Source organism: Phyllopteryx taeniolatus, chromosome 9, assembly GCF_024500385.1.
Source record: "Phyllopteryx taeniolatus isolate TA_2022b chromosome 9, UOR_Ptae_1.2, whole genome shotgun sequence".
Lineage (NCBI taxonomy): Eukaryota > Metazoa > Chordata > Actinopteri > Syngnathiformes > Syngnathidae > Phyllopteryx > Phyllopteryx taeniolatus.
This window is the reverse complement of record NC_084510.1, coordinates 9,484,183-9,504,179: the sequence shown is the minus strand read 5'-3', so window position 1 is coordinate 9,504,179 and position 19,997 is coordinate 9,484,183. Positions and strand designations below refer to the sequence as shown.

At 41.0% G+C, this 19,997-nt stretch overlaps 1 protein-coding gene across 2 annotated transcripts in view; it reads right to left on the bottom strand.

Moving 5' to 3' along the window:
• slc25a26 (solute carrier family 25 member 26) overlaps positions 1–19,997 on the bottom strand; it is an 83,961-nt gene that overhangs the window by 5,318 nt on the left and 58,646 nt on the right. For both annotated transcript variants that reach the window (XM_061783557.1, XM_061783558.1), the window contains 3 exons: positions 14,724–14,793; positions 12,613–12,677; positions 10,292–10,365 (listed from right to left, as the gene is read on the bottom strand). In XM_061783557.1, coding sequence (XP_061639541.1) covers positions 10,292–10,365; positions 12,613–12,677; positions 14,724–14,793 — 209 coding nt within the window. The remainder of the gene's footprint in view (positions 1–10,291; positions 10,366–12,612; positions 12,678–14,723; positions 14,794–19,997) is intronic.

Below are 19,997 nucleotides of genomic sequence, written 5' to 3'. Positions count from 1 at the left end.
ACGACCAACTCTAGGCAGGGTTCTGTTCGTCCCAAACGTCTTCCATTTAAGGATTATGGAGGCTACTGTGCTCTTTGGAACCTTAAGTGCAGCAAAAAAATTGTTGTGACATTGGGAAGATCTGTGCCTTGCCACAATTCTGTCTCTGAGCTCTTCAGGCAGTTCCTTTGACCTCATGATTCTTATTTGCTCTGACATGCACTGTGAGCTGTAAGGTCTTATATAGACAGGTGTGTGGCTTTCCTAATTAAGTCCAATCCGTATAATCAAACACAGCTGGACTCCAATGAAGGTGTAGAACCACCTCAAGGATGATCAGAAGAAATGGACAGCACCCGAGTTAAATATATGAGTGTCACAGCAAAGGGTCTGAATACTTATGACTGTGTGATATTTCCGTTTTGCTTTTTTGATAAATCTGCAAAAATTTCAACAATTCCGTTTTTTTCTGTCAACATGATGGGGGAAAAAATGAAAAATTATTTTAGAAAATGGCTGCACTATAACAAGGAGTGAAAAATTTAAGAGGTTTTGAATACTTTGCATAACCACTCTATGTATATGTATATTAACATCCATGCAACCTTGACCACTTATCCTCATTCAGGGTCATGTGTGAGCTGGAGCCTATCCCAGCTGACTTGGGGCGAGCGACGATGTACACCCTGGAACGGTCAATTGGTCAGTCACAGGAATGTTTTTTTTTTTTTGTAGCTGTTCATCCTTGGTGGAGGTCTGCCCTCTTCTGAGACACTGTTGTTACATAAGGTCATTACAGCATTGTGAAAATAACAATTGAATGATGTCCTAAAGACTGGATAAGTGCACAATATTGTAGTGGTTAGCATGTCTGTCTCACAGTCGAGAGTTTCTGGGTTTAAGGAGATTGGTTGCTCTGCACGTGCAGTGTGGATTTTCTCCGGGTACCTGGTTTCCTCCTACATACCAGAAACATGCATGTTACATTCACCAAAGACTCTAAATTGCCGACAGATGTGAATGTGAGTGTGAATAGTTGTTTGTCTATAAATGTGTCCTGCGATTGATTTGCGAACACTTTAGGCACATGTACCAAACTCAAGGCCCGGCGGTTACATCCGGCCCCCTGCATCATTTTATGTGGCCTGTGAAAGCAAATCATTTGCATCAACTTCCATGATTCTGGCTAAAATCTTGACCAAAAATTCAAATTGTTATAAGTATTAAATAATAACGAGGTATTGCAAGGATTTTTTATCAAACCCCTTTTCACAGTAACTTGAACAATGGTTAAACAAACTATTATCCTTGACTTCTGATTTCAAAACTAGTATTCCATCAATTTGTTGTGCATATCATATGCAATACTATGAGGAGGCGATGAAACATTTACATGGTTTTACAGTCATATCGGCCCTCTGAGCGAAAGTGTACAAACAACGTGGCCCGTGACAAAAATGAGTTTGTCACCCCTTTTAGGGTCTATCTCGCTTCTTGCCCAACATCAGCTGGGATAAAGTGCAGCTCACCTGTGAGCCGTTGAGGACAAGCGCCACAGACGCTGGATGAACGGACGGATATTCCCTGATCAGTCTGGAACTCTCACACTTTTTTCCCGGCGGCTCTTGAACACACCGTTGCTGTATGGTGAGGGTTAAAGTACAATGTTGTGTTTGCATAAACTGTTGTGTAATTTCTGCTTCTGCCTGAAGCTCATGTGGAGAGTGGAGCTGGACTAAATATTTGTGCACCTTTCTCTGTGTGTGTCTGCCTGCAGGTTCAGGTTTAGAGCAGGTGGGAGGGCATGTCTTTTTACCTACGGGCCGCATTTGATTTTCAAAACAGACAGATGGGTCCGGTCATTCGTAGATGAGATTTAAAAAAAACAAAAACATTTCTGGTCTAAAACAAGAATTCATGGACATTTGTTATTTTCTATCCAATTTTAATTGTTTTTTATTTTTTAACCGCTTATCCTGACTAGCGTCGCAGGTGAACTGGAGTGAGAGGCGGGGTACACCCCGAACTGGTTACCAGCCAATCGCGGGGCACATTTAGACAAACAACCACTCATCCTCACATTCATACCTATGGGCAATTTAGAGTCTCCAATTAACCTACTATGCATGTTTTTGGAATGTGGGAGGAAACTGGAGTGCCCGAAGAAAACCCACGCAGGCACGGGGAGAACATGCAAACTCCACACAGGCGACGCTGGATTTGAACCCGGGTCCTCGGAAACTGTGAAGCGGATGTCCTAACCAGTTGGCCAATGTTAAAAATTAAATGTACATGCAATTTTTAAATTTAATTAGATACTTTTTTTATTATTATTTATAATACATTAATTAACCAATTATTTTATGAGATACATTAATTAAAAAATAATAAATGTAATTTTACCTCCAAAAAAATCAGCTCAATGAATGCAACAAATATTACAGGACTTCTGATAATGTTGCTCGGTGGGCCGAATTAAAGAACGGAGCAGGCCATATGTTACCCGTGGTCCATACTTTACACACCCCGGGCTTAATGCGTGTGTGTGTGTGCGTGTGTGTTGCAGAGCTCGAAGGATGCTCAAAGCCTATCCCAGTTACCCACAGCTCAAAGCCTATCCCAGTTACCCACAGCTGTTTTAGGGATTTGGCTTCAATCGCCCCCCCCCCCCCCCCCCCCCAACCCCAGGGGGCCGCTCCCCCCTTCCTTCCTTTATGTCTCTCTGTGCCATACTGATGGTCAGAGCCAGATCCACACGGGTCCTTCCCGCTACCCCCCCCCACACAGATGGCTTAGATTTTTGGGGGATTTCTCCATCTCTGCCTTCTCCTTTTCTTGCTGTGTCATCCAACCTATGCTCTTTTTCGGTATCTGTCTTTCGCCACTTGTTTATTCGCCAACCATTTGTCTTGCCGGCCAAACACTTGCGCCCAAAGCAGATGTGAGGGAAGCAAAGAGTGCTGCATGCATGGACCTAGATTTTTCTCTCTCTAGTTTTTTTAAGAGAATGCATTATGGAAAAGTTACTTTTTAAATGGCTTGTATACGAATAATTGGATATATGACGTGCATGCTCACCCGTCAAGTGTAAAATTAAACAAATAATTTTATCTGCATATTTCTGAAAATGTGTCTGTGAGCTGTTCTGCATTTCTTTTTGAGAGATATAAGTGCTGCGAGTTCAATGCTAATTTTCATTAGCTCGTCAATGGTGTTTTGCATTCATTGTGTTTGCTTTGAGCGAGCGATTTTTGTGAACAAAAACGAAGACAGAAACAAAAGCTGTGACGTTTTGAACATTCAAGAAGGAATTCTTTTGTTATTTGAGTTTATTTGTATTTGATTTTGACAGTGAACTTCAACTGGAGTGTCAATAAACGACTTTAAGCAAGCAACATTCACTCTTAACTATGTTAGCACATTAGCAACGTGATGTTGTGATCACGTGGGGTCTGCATGACATCCGGGAACTGCTGAGATAGAAGTGCTGGAGAGGAGCATGGAATGGACAGCTTGCCTAAGAGTAGTAAAAACTGACATTGGACCGATTTACGATCGCAAAGATCGGATCGGGACACCTCTACCATTAACATACAGAAACACCCACATGTGTCATGCAGGTGACGCCCCTGCTATCATGTCAAAGCCAAAATGTAGACAGAGCTGCATTGAGTTTGGTTGGATGCACAAATAAGGGTTAACTGACAGCATTGCATTACTGACAGCTGGAGCCGTGGTGGAGCCGACACAACCTGGAGCTGAACACGCTCAACACTATAGAGATGATTGTGGACTTCAGGAGGCATCCTTCGCCACAGCTGCCCGTCACGCTGTCCAACTGCCCTGTGTCAACTGTCGAGACCTTCAAGTTCCTGGGAATTACAGTCTCTCAGGACCTGAAGTGGTCCATCCTGAAAAAGGCCTAGCAGAGGATGTACTTCCTGCGGCTTCTGAGGAGGCACGGCCTGTCATAGGAGCTGTTGAGGCAGTTCTACACAGCAGTCATCGAATCTGTCCTGTGTTCTTCAATCACAATCTGGTTTGGTGCTGCTACAAAAAAGGACAAACTCCGACTGCAACGGACAATCAAAAACTGCTGAAAAGATTGTCGGTACCCCCCTATCAACCCTTGAGGACTTGCATGCTGCCAGAACTAAGACAATAGCATACAAAATCCTCTTGGACCCTCCACATCCTGGTCACCACCTCTTCCAGTTCCTTCCCTCAGGTAGGCGCTACTGAACAATGCAAACTCAAACAAGCAGAAATTCAAACAGCTTCTTCCCTTTTGCCATTAACTTCTTAAACAGTTAACTTACAATTCCATTGCAACATGCTACCATTTTTTTGTCACGAGTTTGTTGTCTCATTTCTGTCGGGCCAATTATACGTTACTGTAGTAGTCTCGCCACGCTGCACTATTTGCATATCTGTTGTTGACCAATACTGGCCACTCATGTGCCTGAGTAGCCTCTGCAACATTTGCATAATTGACATTGTCACAGATTAGCGCACTACTAGTCACGTTAAACTGCTTAAATTTCTTTAAGTCTCGGCGCCCTTTGCACAATGGTCATTGCACCGGACTATTGTTCTATTAGTCATTTGAAACTGCTCTAATTGCTCGAGGACTCTGCATCTTTCTGCACAATTAGGGAAAACATTAATAAATAAATTGTACCGGAAGTTCCGGGTTCCAGAAGTTAGCCAATTGTAAGAAAAAAAAGACACTGAAATTAAATAATTGAAAACCGCAAAGCTGTCAGATGAAGATTGCCCAGCCGTCTAAACTACGATCCAAATATCTCCGGTCAGGGATTTGAAAAGATGGTATTTGTGCATGTTGAATATTTGAGCCAAACAATCAGAAATATTAAACAAAGCACACCATACAGATGTGAAATTTGCAGAACACGAGCAGAACCACTTATCTTTACTGCAAACCGCAAAACTGTTAAAGGAGATTACAGGCCACAAGCCAGTAGAAGCAAAGAAAGCTTGAAAGAAAAAAATAAAATAAACATAAACAAGCAAGCGGCAGCATATTTCAACCCCCTGCGATGGTCTGTTTCAGCTAAACATAGCTAATTTTAAACTCAACAATCTTGTTATGTCTCATCTAGAATTACATTTCATGTCTGGGACTGGGCCCACCTGTGGACTTCATACGTCAGAGCAGAGCCCAGAGCTCAAATATTTTCCTCAGCTCCCCCGCGCACCCTGACTCATTGTGACATCACAATCTAACCTGCTGCTGCACTCTGGCATTCCCTGACTGAGAGCCAAATGACCTCTCCTGAGTAAAGGGCTTAAATATAGTTTCACGGTGTTGCCTGAGTGGAGAAGAACAGAGGAGATTTCAAAAAGAAGGTCCGAACTGCAGTAAAAAAAAAAAAATCTTGATGGGTGGGCGTTGAATATGTACTGTATGTGGGGCCAGTCATGATTACTGTAATTTCTCATGTATAATGCGCATTTTCCCACCCAAAGAATTGGCAAAAGTCAATAGTGCGCATTATACATAGGTACAGGGGGAAATAGAAAAAACTTTCACATTTTATAAATATATGCCGCCCTCTAGTGGTTATAGAAAATCTGTACACTTTCATTCCAAATGCCACTGCCCCCTAGAGGTTATGAGAAAGGTGTACACTTTCATTCTAATATGACACCGCCACGTAGTGGTTATAAAAAAGGTGTAGCCTACACTTTCATTCCAATATGACAGGGGGTATATATGAGTGGATATACAGTGGGTACGGAAAGCTTTCAGACCCACTTACATTTTTCACTCTTTGTTATATTGCAGCCATTTGCTAAAATCATTTTTCTCACAAAAACAATAAAAGCTGTAGTTATGACATAGTCTGCCTTTACAAATAGTAATAATGCCATACTAAATTATATTGACGTGTCAGAGAGGTATTCATTCAAAAAGAGTATATGTTTATTATTGTGGTTGTAGTTTCCAGGGCTCTACAACTGTACTGCATCATAGTAAGAACTTAAAATATTAGCAAAAGCTCTAAGTATGATGCAGTACAGTTGCACATTATTGCAAACAACAATCACAACAATGAACCTATTGTAAAAAAAAAAAAAAAAAAAAAAAACACCTCTCTGACAGTGTCAATCAAAACCAAAAAATGTTTGGTTTATTTAATATTTGTAAAACCCTAATATTTGACATCATTGTATCATTATATTGTGCAAGTGGCTGGTCAGTGTATGAAATTACAGTCATCAATCTTGTTAACTCTGATAATTGGCTATGAGAAATCATATAAAATAGATATGCATGATTACATGGTCGCATCTCTGCCTTAGAAGCAATGATTTCCACCCTAAACATAGTGCAGTTTACTTTTCCTCAGTCTCCTCAATTGTTTACAGAAAGATGTGGAGTACAATTAGCTTGTTAGTTTGGTTGCTGTTGTGGTTCCCGAGAGCGTCTGCTGTGCCGTGCTGCTCCCTCCTCGCCTGAGGTCTCTGGGGAACGCCACACACATGGAAGTATTTAGGAGCGTCACTACACTGCAATTGGGGCTATTAACATAATTACTGCTTTAAAGCCTCAGCAATTTGTATCAGCCATGCCCGAGTGCAACCACAAGGCCTTTGGCCCTGCGGTACTATGGCACCCCCTTCAGCCTATGACACACTCTCTTTTGTGTCTCAATTCCACTTTCCCGTCTCATTCTCTTACTCTCACTTGATGTCTTGTCTTTGAGTTCTCTGTTCTTCTCTAGTTACATAAACAGCACATGTGCATTAAAACAAAGAGGACAAGGAGGCGGAATTAGGGACCACCATCAAGGGTTTCGCCTCCACATTACTGCTTGGTTACTACTGCTGTTGGAGGAATGAACCTTTTCCATAGAGGCCAGCCAAACCTCAGCCCACAGACACCCCACTGGTACAAACAAGAATTCACAACTAGTGCTGGTGTATGTGATAAACCTGGGGCTGTCCCGACCCAACGCTTTCACTTCCGATTCGATTCCAATATTGCAGCCTTGAGTTTTGGGAGATAGCGATATCGGTCTGATCCAATATCGGCAATAATCATACTTTTACTTATTTCTTTGTATAGAATGTTAGAAAACGCTTGATCAAGTGATACTACCCAAACAGAGAACGATAATCAGCAACAATAGATATGAGAAAAACTGACCCATTTATTATTAACTGATGGCTTAGATAAAGTAACTTTAAAAATAAGACTGTATTACATTTGAATAAAATAAAATAAAAATATATTAGAAAATCCTAAAAAGTAACTTCAATAAAAACAATAACAAAATACACACATTTAAATTGCAACAACAACCACTGCTTAACTTAAAGATATTATACAGTATAATGGAATAGATTAAATAAAAAATAAATTTGAAAACCATGAAAAATAACCTCCATAAATAATAAATACTAATTATACTTTTAAAGTGCAAAATAAAGTCCAATTAAGTTTGTTTTTTTAAACTATCAGTATATGGTGGGAACATCAGCTTTCTCCACATGTACGGCACCACACTTTAACTTCTTGATGCAACTGAGGTTTAGTTTTATTAACGTCATGGCGGATAGGAATCATGCAGTGAGGCTCGAGGTGCTTAGGCGTCTTTGTGTGCATTGTTGGGATTGCGGTTCTTACTGTGCACATCTTGACCTCTGAGGGGCAGTGTGGTGCACGCAATGAGATACACGCTTGCAGTAACAAAGAAAGTAGAAGTCACAATCAAATATTGTTATTAGAACTCGTTTTTCAGTGTTTGAAGAATTATGCCAGAGAGTATTGTTATATGTGTTGATACAGCGTTTGTGTAGCAATATTCATTATTTTGAGATATAAGTGCCGCAAGTTCAATGCAAATTTTCATTAGTTCATCAATTGTGTTTTTTGTTGATTGTGTATTAGCTTTTAGCTCGTAATTTTTGTGAACAAAAACGAAGAAAGAAATGAAGTGATGTATTTGAATATTCAATAGGTGTAATTATTTTGTTGTGCGTGTTTCGTTTTACATTGAACTTAAACTGGAGTGTCAATAAACGACTTTATGCAAGCAACATTCATTCTTACTTACTCCTTGCTACTATTTTAGCTCCTGACCAACCTGTTGTTGTGTTCACCTGGGAACTGCACGCAGTATATGGAGTAATGGACTGCTTGTATCAGAGTGGTAAAATCTGAGATTTTAGATCCAGTCCGATCTGATCCGATACAAATTTTCTTGCTGACATCTGACCAATTTTCCGATATCAAAGATCGGATTAGGGGTACTGCCGCCGGGCTACTCTCAAACACAATGCTATAGAGGCACTTAATTTGTGTCCCACACTGAAGCCAACATAAACAAACAATGTCACAGTTGTTTGTGTGCTTTTGACACAGTAAGTGGAAGAAGAGCACTTGTGTTTGATGCATAAATAAACCAAATGTGCATTAAGCTTAAGCTTTCACCGCATTTACTCAAGTAATTGTCGAAAAAGTTCATTTACTGAAGTGCAAATTTAAGATATAATATATAGAATTTATTTGTACAAATGTGTAATGGTCACAATGTGAAGCTGCTTCATATTAGCACATGCACAAACGATTGGCGGTGGGTAAGGTGGGGTCAGCGGACATTTATAAGTTGCCCATGGTTATCACCAGCTCATGCTGTATTTAATTACATTGTCTGATGCCAGACCGGCCAAGAGCAGTGACAATGCTGCAGTGACGCACAGGTTGCTGTTCCACATAAAGAAGTCTCAATGCAAGACTCATTGCGGCACATTTAAAGGGAATGAAAGGAGACACTTTGATTGGCGGCGACTGAAGTCAGTTGTGCCAACTCCCACAACGGTGCAGACTGAAAACCTGGTCTAACCTACTTCCACGGAGTTGCACCACACCTGATTTAAGCTGTTCGCGAAAATAGAGCCCATTGTGTTTCTTATTGTCTTTGTTGAATTCACTGGCATGTTACATGCTATATGGTAAATGGGCTTTAACTTGTATAGCACTGTTCTTCCCTAAAGGTACTCAAAGTGCTTTAACGCTGTCTCCTTATTCACCTAATGATAATCCCGCATCATGAGCAACTGGGGGGTTCAGTATCTTGCTCAAGGACACTTCGCCATAGTCATGGGGACTAAGGGTTGGGAGACGACTACTCTTATCTGAGACGCGCTTTGCTGCTGTTATGATGTCACAGAGCTCATGCGGTATCTGCTAAACTGATCTGTCATCAGCTACACACCTGCATGACACACTCAAACCAAACCACGGTGAAGCATACTAAACAGTACTACTGTACTGCCTTGTTGGAATGTCACTATAGTAAAGATTATTTAGAGATAGCTGGATGAACCACCAGTTGTTCCTTGGGTTGGCATATATTTGGGGAGAGGAGTTTATTTGTTCAAGTAGCCGACACATCTGGTGACTTACTAAGACATGGTGTCTATTAAAGTAGAGGGCACCATTCGAGGAAATACTGAATGCAGGCAATATTGTAATACAGTTCAATTCCGTTTGGTTCAGTACACAATTTATGTGTGTTCTTCAATGCCAAAAGATGAAGCATAACAAAATAACCGATTAGTCCCACGTCATGTTAGTCAGCCGAAGGTTGGGGTACAGTACCAACTAACCTAAGAGGTGAAGTCTTTTGATTGGCTGAGAGAGGTTCATCACGTTTGTGCAAGAATGGAAATGGACTATGACAAACAAGTTTTGTTTTTCCCCCCAAACAAAGCTTCCCTTTAACAATAAACTGCCGCAAGTGGAAGAAAGAACAACAATTCTGGATGTCCTCCACTGGTTGTTTATTTTTTAGCACTGTATTTCTCTTGGTTGCCTGGTTACACTGTTGCAACTAATATGAAGGATTTATAACCATTCCACTTACTGTACATACCCCATGGTGGAAACACAATCCAGATAAGGGCTTACTGAATCGGGCTCGGTAGTAGTGCTGGCAGTCGTAAGTGGCCTATTGGACTTAGCCTTTTGTTCGACTCGCAACATAAACACATCATAAAGCAAATAAACCTTTCCAGTGGGCCTTTGTAACACCGTCATTAATAAGTCAGCGACAACACATGGCATAAAAAAACTTTTATACGCCATGATTTTCAGCTGTGGTTGTACTTTCACCCCTTTTGGCAGCAAGGCCTTTGTCTGTTTTTAAATTTTCTTACATGAGGGACGAGGCCAAGTGAGAGCAAATCATGTCAGAGAGGACATTTCGAAAGGAGCTCAGATTAAGGTGCCTTAGATTCTATTTGCTATTAAAACAACCACAGACGGCCTTTGCACACTCACCCAGTAAGCCCTCGACTCTTCCACACGTCACAAAGCACCAGTGGGATGTTGCCGCTCGCCGTGGTTGACCCAGCCTACGACAGACAGACAGACAGACAGACAGACAGAAAGAGAGAGAATGAGACAGAAAATAAAGGTGTGATGATGGATAAAAAGGTCTGCTTCACTTCCTGCTTCTCAGAGAGAGACACTGTTTAGTCTTCCTCAGCTGAGCTTCCTTCATCCACCCTCCTCTACCTTTTTCTCCTCATGGACAGCTGTGTCAGCCAGGTGACAATTCAAACACACGGCCAGAGACCTATTCAAAAACCCAGTCAGCCATTTGTACAGCCAAACACACAGACACACACAAACTCTCATGTGCACAGTGTGCGCGCCACGCACACAGACACCTACAGTCTAGTGCTTCTTATTTACACAATAAGGCTTAGCCGGCCGGAGAGTTTTGGATCCATCACTGTAGGGTGGCAGAGACCCGCAGGACGGGGCCAGTGCGGATGAAGTCAGCACACATGGCAGAGAGACAGAAAGTCAGTATGTGTGTGGCTCACTGAGCATGAAAGAAACAGTGGGAAGCGTCTGCTATGAATCCTGACGACCACATCTGCTGGAACGAAAGGTAGATTCCTACATTTCAGCCATGTGAGAGGATACCAAAACAAACAAACAAAAAAAGAGTATATTCTTTATGGATGTGGCAGCACGTGGCTGAAGGATGACAATGACCAACACCGCCTCTCTCTCCTTGTCAGACATTTTTTCTTTGGAATGTTGGAGGATGCCGGAACTCACAAAAACACTCCATAGGCGCCAAATAAGATGATATATTTTCCCAAGGAGAACGTTTTCCAAAAGTTACAGCAACTGCTGCACACAATGACTTGAATGGCAGGAATGACTGTTGTTGCAACAGCAGCACGTCGCTCTGCATGTCGGTGCTACTCGTGTGGCAGGAGTTCCCGGGGGGGCTCCAAACATTCAGCTGCGTTTCACAAAGCCTGCTTCCAGCCACTTCTCTACTTTCCCACTTTCGTCTAGACTTGTCGATTTTTTTTTGTTTTTGTTTTTTTGCCTGGTGGAATATTTTACAAAGTTTAGTCTGCAATGATTCATTCCATAGTTGAAGGTGAAAATGGAAATGACATTGATATACAGTTTAATTATCCAAACACCATGTTGATCTGGGTCACAGATGATCAGGATCCCAACTGACCCCCTGAACTGTTCCCTGGCACAGTGCGGCGCAAGTCACCCCCTACTTCAGTGTATTACTAACAGCGTGTGATGATCTTCCTTTTATCCATTTTTAAACACTACTCTGTGCATTTGGTTTGAGAATTTGATTTATGGCAGTAATATGTCTGCAACATTTACTATCTTGAGCAGCACAGACTCCAACTTTCGCTATATCATTCTGGCCGTTCACTTACATGGCAATGGTGTTTTCATGATTAAAATACAAACTTCAAAGTTAGACTTCTAATTTGCTTGATTTATGACAAAAACAATTGTGGTGTGTGTGATAGCACGATCTGCCCGTCTTTGGGGAATCTAAAACACACTTATCAAATTCTAACTGATGCTCTGCACCTGCCAAGTTACTGTGCTGATGGGAAATTACAGCAGCTGCTTTTCACATGTTATTTACAGGACAGTCAATACCGATTCACTTCCAGTAAATCGTTTTTTGAAAGAAATCAAGACTTTGTTTCGTTAATTCCAGTATCTCATTAGCTAGAAACCTGGGGGTGGAGAGGGCTTGGAACGCCGTGTTTGAGCCAAGAAGCAACTGCAAATGTGTGTGTGTGCGTGGGCTGATTAGAGTCTGAACATATTACCTTAAATACACAGAGGGAAGAACAGGGAGGGTAGCCAGACAGTCGGATGAAGCCAAGGCCCAAAGAGGAGAAAAGTCAGAAAGAGGGGGCTGAGAGAGGGAAGCTACTAGTCAACGTGCGTGTACATGGGTGTCCAGGGTCCAGGACGTCCTGCGAAGAGTTAACACGTGAAACCTTCTGGTTCACCTCTCAGAGACAAGCAGCCTTGAGATGGAAATTCTTACGACGCAGTCCTCTCTGGTCCTCCCCTCTAACACAAACCATGCACTAACACTGTGTGTGTGTGTGTGTGTGTGTGTCTTTCTTCAGTGTCCTGGTTCTACCTCATTCAGTTTGCAGCCTGCGAGGCATCACCTGACAGGATTGTTTAAAAATGGCCTGTGTGTGTGTGTGTGTGTGAGAGAGAGAGAGAGAGAGAGAGAGAGAGAGAGAGAGAGAGAGAGAGAGAGAGAGAGAGAGAGAGTGTGAGAAAGCTTTGCATACCTTTGCGAGCATTATCCTAGTCTTTGCAACATCGAGAGGAGTGGTAACAAGTGCCGCCACCGCACCTACAGTGATAAACAAATATTTGTCAAGAGCCACACTAAAGGTGCAGTGTTAAATACAAAATAAGCATAGAAGGAGCCATATGCGCTACCACAGTAACAGCAATATACAGTATTAAAGCAGCCTTAAACAATGAAGAGTCATCATGGTGTTCTTCAGGTGATACCCTACAAAAAGCAGACGCACTTTTAATCCAAATGATTCATTCCTCCCTTGAGCGACACACAATCAAGTGATGACATGAGACTTTTGTGGGTGTGGTGGAAGTAGTAGTAGTAGTGGTGATGTGATGGAGGTGGTATGTCAATTGCTGATTATAATTATTATTTCATACAGTTATATCTTTCTTGGGTGGATTCAACTTCACTTCGAAGCATGTCTTTGGCACTATTCTTATTTCAGTATTCTGAATTTTGGCTTTAGCTGGAAAAAAAAAGTGAAAATTAGACCTAAATCCCCTAATGGTGTAATCCTGCCTCATCCTCTGGTGGTTCAAGCAGGGTCAGGACTACTATTTAGGATAATTAAACACGCCTGCGTAAGCATTTCCAAAGTCAAGCACTTGAATGAATGAGAGAGAGAAGTTCAATGCAAGGGAGGCGCTTGAAACTCAAGGATCCCTCCTGGAAATTGCAGTTCTTTCGAAGGAAAGTATGGACGTGACTTGCCCTTGGTACCCCTTTGTGATACATTTTATGAATGCCAGTTAAATATATTCTTAATTATTGTATTTTTTCCCTTTAGGCTGTTATCATAACAGAATAAGTCACGCTCAGTTACAAGGCAACGGCCCCATGTATTGTGCTTTTTAAACAAAATTTCTGTAAGAACCTGGCATTATGCAATTTTTCTGAAAGCAGAATACCATCAATTTGAATTGTATCTACAAATATTGTTTTCAAAGTTCCTATGAGCTAAACAGATAAACTATGTACCAGCGGCAATTCTGCATTAGGGGCACAAGGGCCAGTGCCCCACTCAGATCCAGCAGCTGGCATTCAAGAGCTGAGATTCAATTGAAAATGTATAGTGTGTGGGAAAATGTGTTATATTCCTTACAGTGCTGTTTTTAGCCTCATTTTCATAATGTGTGCCTACTGACTTTCTGTTCCCAAAAGCTATCTGGCCGCTCCTAGACTGTCATTCAACCAGCCTAGTGGGTGTTACGGGTACAGTATATGCCATTGTTTGCATTGGTCGCAGGGGGAGTTTTAAATTAACCCTATGAAGTGGGAAAATAAGGAACATGACCAGGAAGAAGAATCAGAGCAATTCTAGCTATGTTGGTCTGCAAAATTGTACTGTATTTCAATTACTATGTTGTACAGCGAATCACAACCGTTTTTAGAACAGGAATGGGAATTTAAAACACATCTGAATTTTTGTAGCATACTGGTTTGTTCACCACAAACCTTCTCATGTAAAAATGCTACTACTAACAAAGATGTATAACTACCTAACTGGAGATAATACAAATGGGTGAAGCTCCATATCTCTACTCTATCTATTATAAATTTATAATCCTTGTTCAAGTTGTAGTTGAAGGTACTGTTTTCTGTCTTATTTTCTTTTCCCTCATTCATCTTGTTTTTCAGCAAACCCTCCCACTAGTTTGTCTTTTACAAACCACTGCAGGCCCCAGTGCTCAGGAGGTCGCACAGCTGCAGGGACCCATTCCCTGGAACAGGCTCCTATCATCTCCCCTGATACTCATCCAGGCTGAGACAGGATCATAAAGTCTGATCTGGTATGCTGTGCATTGGCTGACATTTTCCCTCCCGAAAACAACGCAAATTCGCTGTAGTACAGATTTCCAATTTAATGCCGTTCAGTCTGGAATTGGTTTCTTGTATTTTGCATTCATTTGTCTCTCCGCCAGCCTCTTCAGCGGATTTGCTGTGTGAGTGAGGGTGAGCTTTAGCAGCAGAACTCAGCTCGGTGGAAACCCACAAGGCTTGTCTACATTGGCCTCCCAGCCACCTTTTCACCTATCCAACCATCCCTCCCCTTCCACCTCTTCTCAAAGCAGCACCCATAATCCTCTGCACCTGCAAAAGCTCCGCACAGTGCAGCCTGCCAAGAGTGGAGCGTGTGACCTCGCCTCTGTGACCACTGAGTCTGGAAGAGAGAACGGTAGAGAGACAATAAGAGAGAGTTGGTGAGGAAGGATTATAATGAAAGAGCAGTCAAATGGGGAAAAAAGGGAAGGGTCAAAGAGAGAAGTCGTTTGTTGCGATATCAAACATTTTCAAAACATTATTCGTCCAGTCTGCTCTGGCCCAGCGGCTGTGAACTGGGCTGCCCGGCTACTTTTGCAATTCCTTTCACTTTTAGCCCTTTGAGTCATTGTAGTGACAAAATCGCAGCAACCAAAATCTAAATGGCACCGCCTTTCCATTCGTGATATTTTACACCATCTGTAACAAAGTAGATTTGTAGTGCTGTTACTATAAAAACCTCGCCACAAACCAATGTGAAGGTGTGTCGCTTGGGCCAAAGGAGAAACCATTAATTAAGAGTATAGTGGAACCTGGCTTTTTTTATTCAACATTGTGAAAATGCCAGTGCACTGAAGTCTTGGTGAGGGTGATTACTATTGTCATCTCTGCAATAGTCAAATATTTGCTCCATCTCTTCTACTGGCTCTCATTAGATTGTGCCGGTGTACCTCACTGTAAATCATGGCTGGTGAGTGTACACTATTTCATGTCAAGCTCAGTAACTTTTAAAGAAATTGGTGGAACTCATTTAAGAAGTTCTCATAATGACTCTAGATAATGCAGGCCTTGCCTTGACATCAAATAAATGTTGCTTCAGAAACAACATGAAGAACAGGTAGCTTTTCTTTTACCTGCAAGTTTCAGCAACAAGGGTTTAGACCAGTGATTCCCAACCAGTATGCCATGGCACATTAGTGTGCCATGAGCCCTCTTCACCTGTGCCGTGGGAAATTATCAAATTTTACTTAATTGCTCAAAAAATTACATTTACAATAAATGTATCTTTGTTCATCTATTTATGCCAGTGAGGCATAGTGACAGAACAAATGAATGGTCTTATCTTAGATGGCAGGAAGTACATGCAGTAATTATTGTATCCACTTTTTGTGACATTTTTGTTGGTTGATGTGCCGTGAGATTTTTCAGTTGTAAAAGATGTGCCTTGGCTCCATAAAGGTTGGAAATCACTGGTTTAGACTATATGAGGTCAACCTTTGTGCAAAACGCTTGTGGACAGCTGGGCTACCTTGGCCACTGAGAGGTATGATTATGTGTCAGGGAGCGCAATGGAGCGAGCACATGGAGGAATTACCCCACCTCCACCTCTTCCTTCTGCAAGGTTAATCTTCTGCATGTTATCTCCTCCTATTTCACACACGGGGCCATCACAAAGACCATGTGTTCCCCAAGTGTGTGCATGCGTGTGTGCCCGCAACACTAACACGCACATATAGGAAAGGATAAGTCTGACGGTGTGTTAACGCAAACGATGTGTCGTGCATTTTGTTAGATGGCAGTGTAAGAAAATTTGATTTGCCCACATCAAAAGGCCTCATGCTGGTGGATTCCTTGCTCATGCAGTCTCTTTCTCCCTCCACTTGGGTTCATGAATAAATCATAGGGTAAAAGCTGGGAAAACCAATTCTTTGACCTTCGAACCGTTGTGTCAGGGTCAGAATTTCCGCACAAAAGCTGGTAGGTCTGTGCGCAAAACATGTACGTGTTTGAAGGTTTCCAGTACAGTGGACCTCCGCATATTACCGGTTCAGTATTAACGGCTTCACCTATTTTCAGATTTTTTTGGGGGGAACCTATCACCTAGTACTCCCAGAATCCTCCACTTATTTGCAGTATTTTTTCCTGATCCCCTGATTATTTGTGTTTTTATGACCCTAGCCCCTGCTTATTCCCCATTCATTAGGAAAAAATTTTTTTATGAAAATAATTTCATGGCAACTATAATGACTGCTAATTATTACAGATTTTTTGCTATTCGCGGTGAGCCCAGTCCACTCTACTCTCAGGAATTGATAACTAACCTTTCTAACAGGCTAGTTAGGACAGCACCTACTACTTTTCTAAGACAACCAGAACAGGATCGATTCAATGCCCTGAGAATGGAATTACCTGGATGAATGAGAATATTCACAGGCAGGTTTCTAGTACTGTACTCAGTCGTGTAAGGATGGCGCAAACATAAAACAAACTCTCCAAAGTGTAATTGTCATTAAATCATCAAACAAATGCTATTAATTAAGGTCATACAAACATTTACATTTTGATTAGCTGCTGCAGATTTTGGATGTGGTACAAAAAGTAAGCAAGTACTACATAAACATGCATTTTCCTTCAGAAGTATTAGAACAGTGAGGCTGATTCCTTAATTTGTTTGTGGATTGAAAACATTTGGGTTTGCAAAACAACAAAGGAGATCATCGGGGGTAAAAGAGTGTAACGAATCAGTCAACAGATTACTAGTCACCAAATTTAAACCCTAGATTGCATGCTGTATAGCAGGGGTCACAAATCTTTTTTGTAACTGAGAGCTACTGTACTGATTAGGATACTGATTAAGGCAAAGAGCTACCAGATACACACTTGTGAAATAACAAATTTGCTCATATTATTTGGGGGTAAATCATCTCCTCATTGTCGTTCCATAGCGTCTCCACCATGCCTTGGTCTGGTCTTGCACACAATAGTGAACTTTGAAGTATGTACACTTTTGTTTTTTGTTTTTTTATATTGTCATTTCCAAATTTACACTGATGCCAGTGTGATTTAAACAAAAAAGAATAGCAACCCCCAAAAAGTTAGTTGTAGCTCAGTGGTAAGTTGCACTTTTTTTTTTATATAAGACTGGGTTACAAGAAAAAAAGAAAAAAAAGTTGTTTGTTATTTAACTGATTCAGGACAATTTTGCATCACATAATGCAAAAATGACATTCCCTTCTCTTGATCAGGTCATGTTTTATGCTAAGTTGATTATTTAAAAAGTTGATTTTCTTACTAAATCGATTACATTTTTGTGACATTATCCGTTGATTTTTGTTATTTCTCATCTGAGATGAGAGGTTTTTAAGATAAAAAATATTTGTTTCTAACGGTGTAATAATCAAATGTAACAAACTTTGCTTACTGTAAATTGAAGAGTAGACATTGATAAAAGTAAGTAACTTCCCGAATTTTACTGTATTTCTTTTCGTACAAGTATTCACACCTCCCTAAGTGGGTGCGCCCCAGGTTGAGAATCCTTGATATGTGAAAATAACTGCAAATCTAAACAAAAATGTAAAAAAAAAAAAAAAAAAAAAAAAAGTTGACTTGATTGAGCAAAACCAATGTGACATTTCAATTCAGCACACCAAAATTGTCCTTAATCAGCTAAAACATCTTCGACAATAAATTTGTTGTTGACTAGTGTTTGCAATGTAAATAAAATTAAAGCATCTCACTTATATTTTAACAGACATGCGGGCTACTCATATGGTGCTTGGGGGCTACCTGGTGCTCACAGGCACCACGTTGGTGACCCCTGCTCTATAGGGTTTACTTCATATATACTGCAGTCACTCATATATATACAACAGTCAACTTTTAGTCTGTTAAATCTGTTTGCGTACTTTTGCTCACATAAATATTTGCTTTGTTACAAATAACACTGGCTTCTAAGTTGTGTATCAGATCCAGATGTAAATACTTAAATATTCTCGTCTTATATCAATATTTTCATGTCAAACCCAAATATTTTACATTTACAGTAAATATAAATTGTTATAAATGAAATTGATTCTTTTTATCACACAATGGCTGCCACATTTGGTGAATGTGTTGAGGACTGCGGCACGGTGCACGACTGGTTAGAGCGTCTGCCTCACAGTTCTGAGGAAAAGGGTTCAATTCCTGGCCCCGCCTGTGTGGAGTTTGCATGTTCTCCCCGTCCTTGCGTGGGTTTTCTCCGGGTACTCCGGTTTCCTCCCACATCCCAAAAACATGCATGGTAGGTTTATTGACGACTCTAAATTGCCCGTAGGTGTGACTGTGAGTGCGAATGGTTGTTTGTTTCTATGTATGTGCCCTGTGATTGGCTGGCGACCAGTTCATGGTGTACCCTGCCTCCTGCCCGATGATAGCTGGGATAGGCTAGCACGCCTGCGACCCTAGTGAGGAGAAGCGGCTCAGAAAACGGATGGATGGATGGATGGATGGGTGTTGAAGACTTGCCGTTTTGTTTCAATTTGCACATGGTGATGCTTATGTTGCTGGACGAACATTGAGTTATGAATACATTTTCTGGTCACATCAGTAAATATGTCAGCAAAATCTGATGTGATCGATGACAGGAATTCTATAGTACATTGTTTTAACTAAGATAATAATGCTGTGCTTTGTTTGACACCTTTTGAGAAGCATCACAATATGTTTACTGTTGCAGTTGAGGTTTGCAATGGCATAGAGCTGCACTGCATCACAGAGAGATATTTGGTCTCCTTATTTAGCTACATGAGGTCAATAAACTAAAAAACTAAATCATTTTACATGTCATTTTCTAACTAATTCTCATGAGAACAATGTGCTCTTTGTGATAAGAAAATTCAAGGTCAAAAGGAGGTGAATGTTCTTGATTATTGAACTATTAATGAACACATTCAGTTGCCTTCCTCTTCTTCCATTGGGTCAAGTCATATATTGTTCTTGTTCCTCCCTTTTCCTCTTTATGTCTTTTGCCAGGAGCTGAGTTGGCTTGTGTAGAGAAGTTAGGAAAAGCCATAATGCAGCACATTTCCATCCCACAGTGCAACTGGAACTTTTTATGCCTGTGAACATGGTGGTGGTCACACTTAAGGAATGATACACTTAAAGAACCTGTAAAGTAAATTTCTCTTAAGGTTGTATAATTCTGAATCTTTAGGGGAGAGGGGGTGGAAACCTATGTCCAAATTTGGGCAATTTAATATTTTTTCACAAATCTATACTGTTGTTCAGTCCCACGTTAGTCTGTTATTTTTACAAATTAGTGACCAAGTGCTTTAATTGGCTTGCTCTCTTTGACGATGCAATACTAATGTCTCAACAAACAAGCCGTTTTTTTTTTCTTTTTTGTCCTGTTCGGCTGTTAGGTCAAGCAGAATGGAAAATCTGTATCCCTTTTATGCCGGAACAGTTTTACTGTGTCAGAGTGGAGTTTTTAAGCTTCCGCTGTTGTTTCTTAGTATTATAATTGAGGTATATTGAGAATCAGAGTCGATCAGAACAAAGTTTCGAGAGGGGAGAGAGAAACAAAGACAAAAGACAAAGCACTAACTGTAAACAAGATGAGAG